Raw genomic sequence first — 12563 nt, 5'->3', positions numbered from 1 at the left:
AGTGGACAGTTAAGGGTAAACTGCTTGGTTTATATATATTACTCTTAATAAAATGGCAAGACAGAGTAAAAAAAAATAAATAAACATCTCCAGTTGGGACCTGTTTGTGAAAACTCTTGCAAACACTCTTGTATTAAAAAATGATAATTTCTTATAGATATAGATGCTAATAACTGAGCAATCACTGTTTTCCAGACTGTCTCTCAAGGCACTCTTTTGGCTTTGAAAGAGACAATGCCACAGGAATTAGATAATAATGCAAAGTAAAGTACTAACTAGCCTTCAATTTGAACTTGTTTTTTATTTGCTTATTAGCAAGGAGGAAAACAAGGGGGAGAGTAGGAGTTGCTCTTAATTTTGTAACAATTTTTGCCTTTCAAGTGCCTGTCTTCAGGTTGTACAAGTATCTAGTGAATGTCATAGAAGTATTTTGTAACCTCCAGGATGTCAAACAGTGGTTTGGCTGGCAGAGATAAAGAGAAGAAAAGAATGCAAATGTATTACTGATTAAATAGAGAGAGCAGGTTGTTTGCTCAGAAGAGAAAAAAAATAAAGTCAATTTAAAAACAGAGTTTCATTTTGGCTGTTCTTGTCCAAAGGTATTGTAGCAAGCTGCTGCTGTGTTGCAAGATCCCTCTGCCAGCAAGGGCAGTACTGGGAGGGGCATGGAACATGTTCAGAGGCCACGTTCATCCAAAACCTGCACAGTTAAACATGAGGCCACAGCAAAACTCCAGAAACCAGGAGCACATTTCCAATCTACTCTTCACCAATGGTTACAACCTAGCTTCATTCTGTAAGCTTTTAGGGGTTTGAAAAGTGTGGGTTCCAAGGCCTGCCACCATTCCGAGGGAAAAATCCAAAGAGGGAGTTTGCAGAAGAGCAGACAAATAATGATGCAAGACTGGTATAGTAGAGTGTTGAAGAAGGAAGAGACTCTCATACCTCTGTTAAACAAAAAAAATAAACATGGCTGGTGCTGGATTTTGAAAATGTTTGGGGTGAAGTGAGGGGGAGAGGCAAATAATTTGAGATACAAGAGTTTTCAGAGAGCACCAAAGGAGTAAAGAATAAGGAGGTTTTCCCCCCTTATTAAAAGTTGTCATTCCAGCACAAACTTAGCCCCTCTGGGCAGGTTAAATCCCTCCTATCAGCTAAGAATCCATCAGACACCTCCCTTGGAAAATCCTGAACTTGCTTGTACAGTAAGAAGACATGTAGAATATTGAAAGTGCTCCACTGCAAATGGTGCCCCAGATAGAGGCAGGCTGGGACAGTGTGATGGAAAAAATTCCTTTCCCCACACCCAAACTTACTTGAAGGCTGCAACAGCCACTACAGATGTCAAAATAGTACTCCTAGTCTCTTTTCCTCCAAATCCTCCTCCCATTCTTTTCACTCGAACCACAACCCGATTTGAAGGCACTCCCAGAGCATTAGCAGCAAACTCCTGAAGAAAAACAAAACAGCAGGACATGTAGGGAGCTTAGCTGGTGTTAAGAACTAGATGCCAACACATTGGCTCCCTGAAACCATTTCAACAATGCAAATATTGGATTTGATGCAATTTGATTTGATGCAATGGGAGCCAATAAGCCCAGCATTTGATCTCTGAAGGGAAAAGACACAAAAGTGCTGTAGCAAAAAGGGCCAGATTCAGGAAAAGACTGACATGAGATGAGGTCACCAAGACACAGGTCTCATTCAGCACAGGGTTTGACATCCATACCACCCTCACTGCGTTCAGAGACTTTTGGACAGTCTTGGTGAGCCAGTAAACAGGCCAAGGACACCCCATGGTTCCAGTAACCTATCTCATGGAATGGGACAGTTGGTGCACAGCCAGTGGTTTCACCACCTCCCTTCCTGATGTGTCCTTCAAGCATCATGTCTCCTGAGCAGCTGGGACCCTCTCCAGAAAGGGCTAAGCATGTGATCTTTCTAAACCAAGATGCATTGCCAACAGAAATACCTCTGTCACCTGGAAGGAGAGTCAGGACTCCAGCAAGATGGATAAGGACTTTAGATCACATGCCCAACTCTAAGCCTTTGTGTTTTTTTAACTGAAGAATAAAATAAGAGCAACTACATAACAACCATTCATCTAATCTGAGACTGAGAAACAAATGCCTTTTAGGCACCAGGTTAATGAGAAGTACCTGTGTCTTCATTGGGTTTTGGGTCGACACAAAGAGTTCCATCTCACCATCTTCTCCCTTTGGCACAGCCAAAGTACAGTGAGTTTCCAAGTAGAAATGCTCCTGACCACCAAGGTACATCTCCCCTAGGAAATGTAAAGAAATGTCCCATAAGAAGGATGTCCCTGGTGTTATAAGGTGTCTCCCATCACATGTAGACTTAAATCTACTGCCTTTTGTGTGTGTTTTAAGTGACAACCCTTTGCTTAGCCCAGCACTGGCTATCACTAGTTCTAAAATTGACACTTCTAGTTCAATGTTTAAAAAACAAAAAATAAAACAAAACAACAAAACACAATGAAAAAATCCAGACATGTTTCCTTTCCACTTTTCTAGAAATCTTAATTATAAAACACAAGTGGCTGGCATTTCACAAGTAAGCCTGCATACCATGCCATTGATCCAGCATCTCTTAAGATGCAGTATTTGGTGCCTTTTAAGAGCACCAAATAACACCACTGAGAAAATAATAAAAATACATCAAGTATAGTCAAGCTGAGTAGATAAAACACAAGGTTACAAACTTTGAAGCAGGAGAATAAAAATAAAAACCCAAAATGCCTCAAGATGATCAACTGGTAATCAACTCTCTATCACTGCATGTGGCTTTTTCCCAGGACATCTTACCTGGCAGTGCTGAGGGTACAATTTCCAGTCATGCTACACACAAATGTCAGAAACAACCTCCTTTCTCAGTCATGGCCCTGATCTGTTCTTTGTGTCCCACTTGCCTAAGATACAGCCATAATCAGTTTAAAGGAAATAGACTGTCTATAAGATTTAGACCAGAATATGTCTGGACAGGGAAAAATTTCAGGAAAGAAAAAAACCACTGTAGAATATTTCCTCAAGAAAAATGTGTCCTTTCATTGAAAAAAGAGTGTTTTATGGGGGCACAGCTGGGAGCATCCAGGTCTGTTTGAAACAATAAAATTTGTATACCAGTCTGAAACTTTATATTAAATTAATTTAGTCCTGCAAGCCTTACTCTCAGTATCATATGCATAAAAAGGAGGCTGACAGCTTGACTTCTTTTGACACAAACTATACTATTTTAAAAGACTTATTAATGGTTATCCTCACCTTCCAAAATGTGATCAGATTCTTCAAATCCTTTCTTCACATCTCCCTTATTAATCCTCTTTATATCCTTAAAGAAAGATTGTTTCTCAATAGCTTCCTAGGAAACAGAATGACACAATGACATTTTTGTGTAAGTGGAATGAAATCAAACCTTCCTCTAACTGAAGAAGAAATATCCAAGATGAAAAGCACAAGAACTTATCAGACACTTTCTATGGTAGTGGCCAAAATATTTGACTAAAAGCAGTACAAAATAATTTTTGGCAACAAAGCAATTTCACAACCAACACCATAATTGGACAATCTTAAGGTACTTCTTGTGACTAATTTTATTTTGTGGACCCAGAACCTCAAGGCCTGTAACCACCACAGCTATAATTTACAACTTATATTAACTCTTGTCTGTAGCCCAGAAGGTGGAAAAAAAATTTGAAATATTTTAAAAAAAAATATAGAGTGAGAAAGAGAAAACAAAATCTCTCAGATAAGAAGTACAGAAGTAGTTCACTTCTGATCTAATATACAATCATCTTTCTAAAGGAAGTTTAACAAAGGCATTTTCCTTTTGACAAAACTGAAGCTTTCCATAAAGAAAAAACTCCACTGAATATCAAACAACAAAACCAAAAAAAACCAGCACGTTTTTGGCTCCACTCTCATGTTCCCTGGTTGAATAAAGAACCAGAAGCCTCAGAAAAGGCAAAGGTCTCACACATTGTTTGTTAATCCACAAATCACACAAACAACCCAAAATCTCTGTCCTCAGATGGCAGTACCAATGTTTGTACAAGATAGTGCACAGACTCTATTTGCCTGAATACAATTCACATTATGAACTACATGGTATGAAATACTGACTATTAATAACATTTCATTAGGCTCCTATGTTTCTAATTTCTCCACTAAAAAAGGCTTCATACATTTTTCTTTCTCATTTCTAGGAATAAATGCTGTGTAGATATTACCATTTGCTTTTACTGTCTCATAAGGAAATCTTGTCAACAGATTTTCTAGTTAAAAAAATTAAAAAGCATGAAATGATCATGCATTGTTGACATGAATTTCTTCAGCTTTGAGAAAAGCTACTTGAAGACTGTGTCCATACAGTTCACAGCAGGGAATGAACTCCCAAAAATTAATTTCATCAGCTTAAAAACTAGACAAATGGTCTGCAGAAATCTCAGAGAAGCAGTGCATTGACAGAGCTAGAAAAGACATTTTCACACCTTATTATTGCTTGTTATAAATGAGAGAATGAACAGGGAATAGATACCAATGAAGGCAGCAGGGTCACACCAGAGAATATTAAAAGCAAGCCCCTGTGGCTAAGAATGTAAGTCACAGTAACCTTGTTTATTTAAACAAATTTCTGTTGAGCACAATATTGTCTCCCTGAGCTTGGTTTATTTGTTTCAGCTTTAAATAGCAGAGAAAAAGTTAACATACTCTAAATCAGTAGGGCACCATAGATGTACCTTCTTTATATTTAAATTCATAAATTATTCCTTCTATCCATATCCTGTTGCACCCACAAACACAAACAAAATGTGGGGTTAAGTAACCACACTTGTGAGAACAGAACGAGACATCGGGGGTCCCAAGCCATCTGTATATGCAGAACTGAGCCATCTTACCTGAATTGTGACAATAGGTTTAAGTTCTTCATACTTAATCTTCACAGCTTTAGCTGCTCTCCTGGAATGTTCCTGTGTGTCTGCAAGGACTGCACCGATGATATGACCCACACAGGTGACCTACAGGCAAGAATGGAACCCACCATCATTTGGGGTGTGTTTGCAGTGACGAGAGACTCATGATAGTTCTCTTTATCTATTCTTTTTATGCAGTTTGTTCAGAGCAGTCCATTAAAAATCAGCCCAGGGAAAATAATCACAAGCAAATTTGGACAGCAACTGAGTGAGTAAGCCTGTCCCCAGTGGCTGCAGCATAGAGAAGAATCATGGAGATAACACTGAGGAGAGCGGCGCAGGGCAGAAGGACTTGGGCCTTATTGAATTTGGCACCAAGATTTCTATGGACCCCAGTGCAGTTAGAATTATCTCTGTATAAGGTAGATGACTTGACTGGACAGTATGAAAATGTTATCTCCTGAGTTGCATGACTGAAAAAGGCTATTTTTAGCTACGTACCACATCCTTAGCAAAGACAGTCTCATCATTAGCGATGCCAGTGACGTTGCTGCCGGGAACATCCTTGGCAGAGACAAAACACACAAACCCAGGAACACTCTGAGCTTCAGATGTATCTACAGAACTAAGGAAAGAAGGAGAGACAGTGTTATTTCTCATTTTTTCTGTGTGTAATCGATTATGAGAGTCCAATACAATTTCAGGCCTGATTTCCTCAAGTTTGGCTATGCCATGTGAATATCATGTGAGACTGTGACAGAAGGCATAACATATGAGACTAAAATAATTTGGTATCTATATGAAAATGTTAATCCTGACTGTGAAACTGATCACCAGCCTGCTTCTTTGGACTATGTCATACATATTTTCCCTAAGACATCTCTGAACTTGATCCAATTGCCACATGTACTAAAGATTCTTTGATGACAAGTTGGTCTTAGTGATGCTGTGCCTCCACTGTCTTCTTAGCTGCCATGATTCTTGCCATGAAGGCAAGAATTCCCTGTCTATGGATAAATATGAAATTTTAGTGCAGACATGTATCATCTGCCATGGGTGAGTCAGGGAGAAATTATTGAGGATCAATCAAAAGGAAGCTTCAGGGTTTTTAAGAAGATGCAAAAGAAGCAATGCTCAAAAAGACAAAAACCTTTATGAAAGGTTTTCTTTGGTAATCATCAAAAAAGGGATCTAATCAAAATTCTTATCTGCTTCAATAATATATAGATTTAAAACTCAGTGACAAAATAACTAAAAAAGGACAATGTAATTTAATTTTCATATGGAGAGAAATTAGTAAAAATATATCACAAAATACTTTCAGCTTCCTTTTGCAATATTCTCTACATTGGCTTTACAGAGAAACAGTTGTGAATAGAAGAGCTGTGGCTTTGATTTTGCTGACTGAATGATTTATTGCCTTCTGTAAATTGCTGCAATTTTTTCAGCAACTTGTTTAGATTCCTGAAACTTTGACATAAACTGTGCCTGAAAGCAGCTGTTAATACATCCCAGTGAGCCACAGACTTTTTAAAAAAGACATTAAATGTATGAATGAACTTTCCCACATGAACCCTTAGACAGCAGGAACTCAAAATGCTATTTTTCTTTGGAAAGTTCTCTTTGCTGTGTTTCTGCAGCAGCAGCTCAGAAACCACCCCCTAACACTTTCCCTTAGTTACAAACGCAGAGGCAGATGGTGTCTGATTTACACTTGGTGCTCAAAATCTGACTTGGTTGAAGTAGAAGTTTTCAGAGTCAATATTTTGACTGCCAAAATCATAGGTTGAGATACTTCTGTCCCTGATTAAATATCCTACTACTTCCTCCACAGAATGTTACAGGTTACCAGCCTGAAATATGTGTACACAACATAAATGCAAGAGAATACAGCAAGAGTGTACAGCAACTTCTAGCAAACACTGCACGTTGTGGTCACAAGCATGGATGTGATGCCTTCTCTATCTCCCCATCTGCCCTGGTGGTAGTAACAACACTTAAGTGTCTGCATTGCACGTTGCAACACCTGAAAATTAACTGTGATGACAGAGCAGTTTCTTTCATAACCTGGGAGTCAACTACTATATCTGTGCATCCGTGACCACCATGCTGCCCAGGCCACAATGGAAAAGCTCTGGACAGGAAGCCTAACTAGGCAGGAAGTATTGCCTAAGGAATGAACAGCACACTGCAAGGCTGTTGAGGATGACACAAGCCAGTGTAACACAGAGCACATCAAAGCAGCTGAGGGCAGATGACAGTCTGCAGAGCCATCACCATATAAACAAAATTACGGTTTGTGGGAGCAGCCAGTCCTGCAATATGACAGCATTAAAATTCATATGAGAATGTAGATGGCATTACCTTCCAGGAGTGGCCTTTAGGAGTTGGTTATTCACTCTTGTTATAAATTAGGTACCAGTCATGCCCTGGATGGACAAGATGTTTTCTGGGACAGCCGCACTTCCAAATACTGATCCGTCCATCTTGCTACAGCCAAGCACAGAGGGCTACACCTCACAGCTGAAGCCAATTTACAAATGAATTTTGTGCAGAGGGCTTGATCACAGCCAGTGCAGGCAAGCACTGTGCAAGGCAAAACCCAGCGCACACAGCTGAATCACCAGCAGGAAAGCTGATAGAACTGCATCTTACAGCCTAGTTTTTCAGGCAGGAAGGAGAATCGTCAAGCTGCATCCTCCAGTTAGTGATTAAAATGACACCTCAGCCTCTGTGGTGCTCTCCTACCCTGCTTCTTTTTAATCCTGCATGCCTTAGTATAAGAGATGGGAAATGCAAAAAGCTTGGCCTAGGCTGAGGGCTTTTGTACTTCAGCAAAGCCCAAAGTTTGGTGCTGGTTCCCTCACATTCCCACTGACGCAAACTTACAAGGCAGCTGTCACACACAGCTCGCCTCCATGTAACAATGTGCAGGGAACTGGAGTTCCCACCTAAGCAAAACCCTTTCCCTTACCCACACCCTGACAGATTGATGTTTTCTAAGCCACCAGATGCTTCCAACATTTGGAACTCAGAAGCATCACTTACAGGATCTTAGCGTGGGCCTTAGTGCTGGTCACCAGCGTTAGGTACAGCTCGTTCTCGTAGTGAGGGATGTCATCACAGTACACAGCTTCTCCACTGGCTTGTTTGGATGCTGAAACATGCACCAGAGGCCTGCCCACCATATCTTCCACAGCCTGCCCCTTGGGCACTTCCTGGAGTAAAACACATGGCTGACTACTACTGCCTTGGGTGGGAGGGGATGGAAACATTGATGGGAGAACAAAAGGCACTGTGATACATTCTAGTGAATGGAGGTTCAATCCTGTGTGAAAGGAAAGTAAATAAGATGCCACAAGATGTGGCTACACAGAGAGGACCTGTAGGGAAAGAGGTGAAAGGAGTTTGGGTTTTGAAATTGCTATGGAAGGGAAGGGTTTGATTTCACATCTCACATAAGAAGGTTCAAATTCTGAAACTGGACTCTACTCTCAAAGCTGAAGAGAATAGGTTACTTACAGACAAATAAGAAAGAAGATATATCCCAAGTGTGAAGCCTGAGAGATGCCAAGAGAGGCAGACTATAACTGGGGAAAGCAGAAGTGGAATTTCAGTTTGGATACAGAGCTGGCTACAGGAGGAAAAGTAACTTTTATAAAGCTCTCAGCAAGTCTTGGGCAATGATAAGAAAGAATAGTATTCTAGAGTGAGGAAAGGATTGAGACCCAAATACAAGCTTCATGCTTGACATTGTAAAAGTTTATGTGATGACCATACTCAGGGAGACAAGAAGGTAAGCAGCACAGTTTGAGCTTCAGAAAAGCCTGCATCTATGTCATGCTGACACTGCTACTTACTTGGAAGAGCTGGGCATTTGCAATGGGATCTTTGTGAAACAGCTCTGTAGCACTGATGTAGTTTGAAGGGACAGGCTCACACACAGTTTTCTGCCAGAGACATATTAAAAAAAATCACTTTCTCTTCCAATTCTTTTCCCACTTTACCTAGTAGCTCAGGATATTTTCCATTCTCCATCTCCCACTTAAGGTAATTCATAATCTACTGAGTTAAAAGTAAATGAGGCTCAGGCTCTGTGCCAAGAACAACCACAAAGGCACAAGACCACTTGTAATGCAGCAAATGGGAGAAGTCCAGGAATCATCCTGTGACCCCACAGAGCTACACCCTTCCGCTACAAGGAAGCAAGTGAGAAGATACACAAGTCAGTGTTATGCAAGCAGTAGAGTAGCTCTGGCAGCTATTGCAGCGTGAATTTTGTTATCAGGTGGCACTTGCTCAAATCTGAACCCTCCCCGTGCCTTCCCCACCAAGGCAGCACAAAGAGGTTCTCCTTCCCCAAATCTGCCTTCCCAAGGAGCACTCACAGTGCCACTCTTGCTCAGTTTTTGGAGGACTGTCAGGTAGAACTTGAAGAAGAAGCTGAGGGTGAGCGTGCGTCGGAAATCCACCATCCCCCCAGGAGCAGAAGGAGACAGATCCATCTCACCCGACAGTAAACGGCAGGCATCCTGCAGCAGTTTATCATTCCAGTCTCTGCAAGGGAACAAAAGTGACACAGAGACCTTGTTCAGACCTAAATTCACCAGGACAGACTAACTCTTCTGACACTGAATCACAGAATGTGCTGAGCTGGAAGAGGCCCATCAGGATAATCAAGTCCAGCTCCTGGCCTTGCACAGAACACACCAAGGGTCACACCACGTGCCTGAGAGCATTGTCCAAATATTTTTTGAGCTCTGTCAGCCTTGGTGCTGTGACACTGCCCTGAGGAGCCTGTTCCAGTGCCCAGCCACCCTCTGGGTGAAAAACCTTTTCCTGATATCCAACCTAAACCTCCCCTAACACAGCTTCATGCTATTCCTATAAGCTGTCAAGCAATAGCCATCAGTTCTGTCTGTTCATAGCACATGCGTGTGCTTTGCTGTCATCCTGGGCTCATGTTACCTTCCCTGAAGATATGGCAAAGCTATTACAGGACAAAAGCACTGATTTTTCTGTCCAATTTGAAATGAACCCAGTTTTGTAAATCATGAACACATCCAGCTTCTGTCCACTTCAACTGATGAGTGAATTTGTCAGGAAAATGGCTCTCTGAATGAGAGAATGACATGGATCTTTAAGGGTAAGGCACACTGGAAGAAGCAAGGCATTACACAAAACACACTGCTGCAGAAGCATAACTTCCCCCTTCTACTTTGATGTACTTTTAGAGAGGATTTAGGATGTTTCAGATATTTAAACTGCTCCTGTAAAAGTCAGCACAATTCCATTAGACTGTTCTTTTATCACAGAAAAATTCCTACCTGCCAGTGAGTTCCTTGCAAGTTTTTAGTGCCAGGATAGTGGTAGGAGCCATTCCTCCATAGCTTAGTTTTATCTCCTCCACTTGGCTTGTGCCATCTTTGAACAGGACTCTCATCCCACAGGTCACAATAGCAATGTCATCCTCACGACGGGAAGCCTGCTTGAAAGCTGAGAAATATTCACCCTGGAAGACAGGAAATTATTTCTTTATTCTCTACCTTGGCATGCTTTGGAGTGTAAATGTGTACAAGCTGTTAGCCCATCTCTATGTGCATGAACTATTCCAGGGAACAGTATCTGGTTGATTCATAGTGTAGGGCCAAGCAGGACATGTCTGTTCAGGCAGCACTGTTTATTTTCACATAATTCAATGATTAATTCTAATGTATCAGTTCAGTGGTTGTTACCAAGCCTAGGACTGTGGGGGAAACAAGCTTTGACAGAGATCTGCTCATACCTGTCACATTTTTCCATATCTCAAGAGGAAGAACCATGACAGATTGTTTGTGCATAAACAAAATTACAGTTTCTCAGCAACTTTTTCTTTCTCCCAGGCTGCTAAGTTGGAAGTCTAATCACTAAAACCCATATCCTAAACCTCTTCCTTTCAGAAGTGTTTGAAATTTTCAAGAGCTGATCAGTAATTACAAATGCCTCTCAGTTCTAAAGCAGACCAGACTAACTAATAGAAGAAAATTTAATCTGTTACTGGAAATAGAATTCTCAGATATTATCCTGGTCTCCACAGAGCAAGGAAATTCTTGTAAATGCACCAACAACTACAGCACACAGAATTCAGCAGCTCTCTTATGAAAAGTGGCTGTAAATGTGAGATTAACACTGTGCCAGGATGCACCATGTAACGGTGACACCCTGGAGTCACAGCATGGTCAATCCTCTCACCTACACTGCAGGTGAGGACAAATTGCTGTTCAGGTATCTTGCAGACTAAGAGAGGAATCAGATCTGATGTCTTAGCACTGTCCTTCTGGAGAGTTTTCTGACAAGTTTCTTCTCTAATAGCTCAGCCAAGTGACTCCACAAAGCACAGCAGTCTGCTTCATTAATTACTTCTAATCTGAAGTGGACAGCAATTCTTTCATTATCAGATAGAACAGTTTCTCTCCTGTTGACAATGACAACAGTTTCACAAGAGGCCCCTTTTGTGCATCAAGGACTTGTTACTGGAGATATATCTGAAGGGTGTGCTTCATTTCCTGAATTCAAATAATTACTCAGCAACCAGCAGATAATAGCAGAGGAGCATCAATAGCACCCTTCCAGTGAGGACATTCTGCCACTCTGCTTGTTAAAACAATTCACTTTCAGAGAGGAGAAAAAGCCGCCTCCTCTCTTACTGGAGAAATCAAGAGATTTCAAATAACATAATTCCAACAAGAGGTCAATATTGCCTTCACTCCTCATAAGACACCTTAATTTTCTTCATTCAGAGTCCTGTGGGAAGAAAGGTACTCATGACCTTTCCTCATTTGGAATGTAGGTAAGTGAACCATCACATCACATGCCTGCCTGAGTCTCTTGGCAAACAACAGAGCATGTTAATTCTTTCTGCTGTTTGGCCAGTCTTACCCTTGGTGTGAAAAGTTACATGAATGCAAGGCATAACATCAGTTTCAAACAAAGATAAACAAACAAACAAAAAAATTATCTAGCTGTGTGCTGAAACAGCCCTGCTTTCATTCATTAGGAAATCACAATTGCAGAAAACTTTGCCTGCTACATGCCAGTACCTTTAGACATTCCCTGAAGACCTTCAGCCTCATTATATGTGAGCAAAGATCAGCCAAGAAACCATGAAGCTAATAGTTCAAAAGTTGTTTTAGTTTTTTCAGATCAGTGAGCTGAATATAACTTAGGCCTGAAGCCACCGTAGCTGCTTGTAAACATTTGTTTGTTTTGTGAAATTGTCATGAGACTGTCATATAGATGGAGGAGTATGGTGTTTTCTATTGGCAACCTCAAGCATGTTTTTCATTTTGACAAAACGTGATGGTTTTATCACAAGACCAAAGAAGAATTGCTCAGATGGAAAAAGCACCATAAATGAAATAATTTTGTTCCTTTAGTAGTTAAATAGAAAAATTTGAGAGGATAGACAAGGGATTTATTAGTTCTCTCCCATAATACAATGGCATTTCAAGTAAATCAGTGTTCTTCCATTTATAAAGAAAACGCATCACCATACTGCAAATCCTTGCATCTTCTGACTTGGAGCCACAAGCCCTAAGAAGGCATTTGCTTCACAAGCAAAAATTACAGTCTGATGTTTTCAGCCCTCAAGGAA

The 12563-nt window shown here is 40.8% G+C and overlaps 1 protein-coding gene across 3 annotated transcripts in view; it reads right to left on the bottom strand.

The window, feature by feature from the left end:
* The window catches only part of XDH (xanthine dehydrogenase), a 47413-nt gene that overhangs the window by 13031 nt on the left and 21819 nt on the right, over positions 1–12563 (bottom strand). For all 3 annotated transcript variants that reach the window (XM_058836923.1, XM_058836925.1, XM_058836924.1), the window contains 9 exons: positions 10258–10442; positions 9319–9487; positions 8791–8880; positions 7979–8148; positions 5432–5555; positions 4916–5035; positions 3282–3378; positions 2160–2284; positions 1317–1450 (listed from right to left, as the gene is read on the bottom strand). In XM_058836923.1, the coding sequence (XP_058692906.1) occupies positions 1317–1450; positions 2160–2284; positions 3282–3378; positions 4916–5035; positions 5432–5555; positions 7979–8148; positions 8791–8880; positions 9319–9487; positions 10258–10442 (1214 nt within the window). The remainder of the gene's footprint in view (positions 1–1316; positions 1451–2159; positions 2285–3281; positions 3379–4915; positions 5036–5431; positions 5556–7978; positions 8149–8790; positions 8881–9318; positions 9488–10257; positions 10443–12563) is intronic.

Source organism: Poecile atricapillus, chromosome 3 (assembly GCF_030490865.1).
Source record: "Poecile atricapillus isolate bPoeAtr1 chromosome 3, bPoeAtr1.hap1, whole genome shotgun sequence".
Lineage (NCBI taxonomy): Eukaryota > Metazoa > Chordata > Aves > Passeriformes > Paridae > Poecile > Poecile atricapillus.
This window is presented reverse-complemented; position numbering and strand designations above follow the sequence as displayed.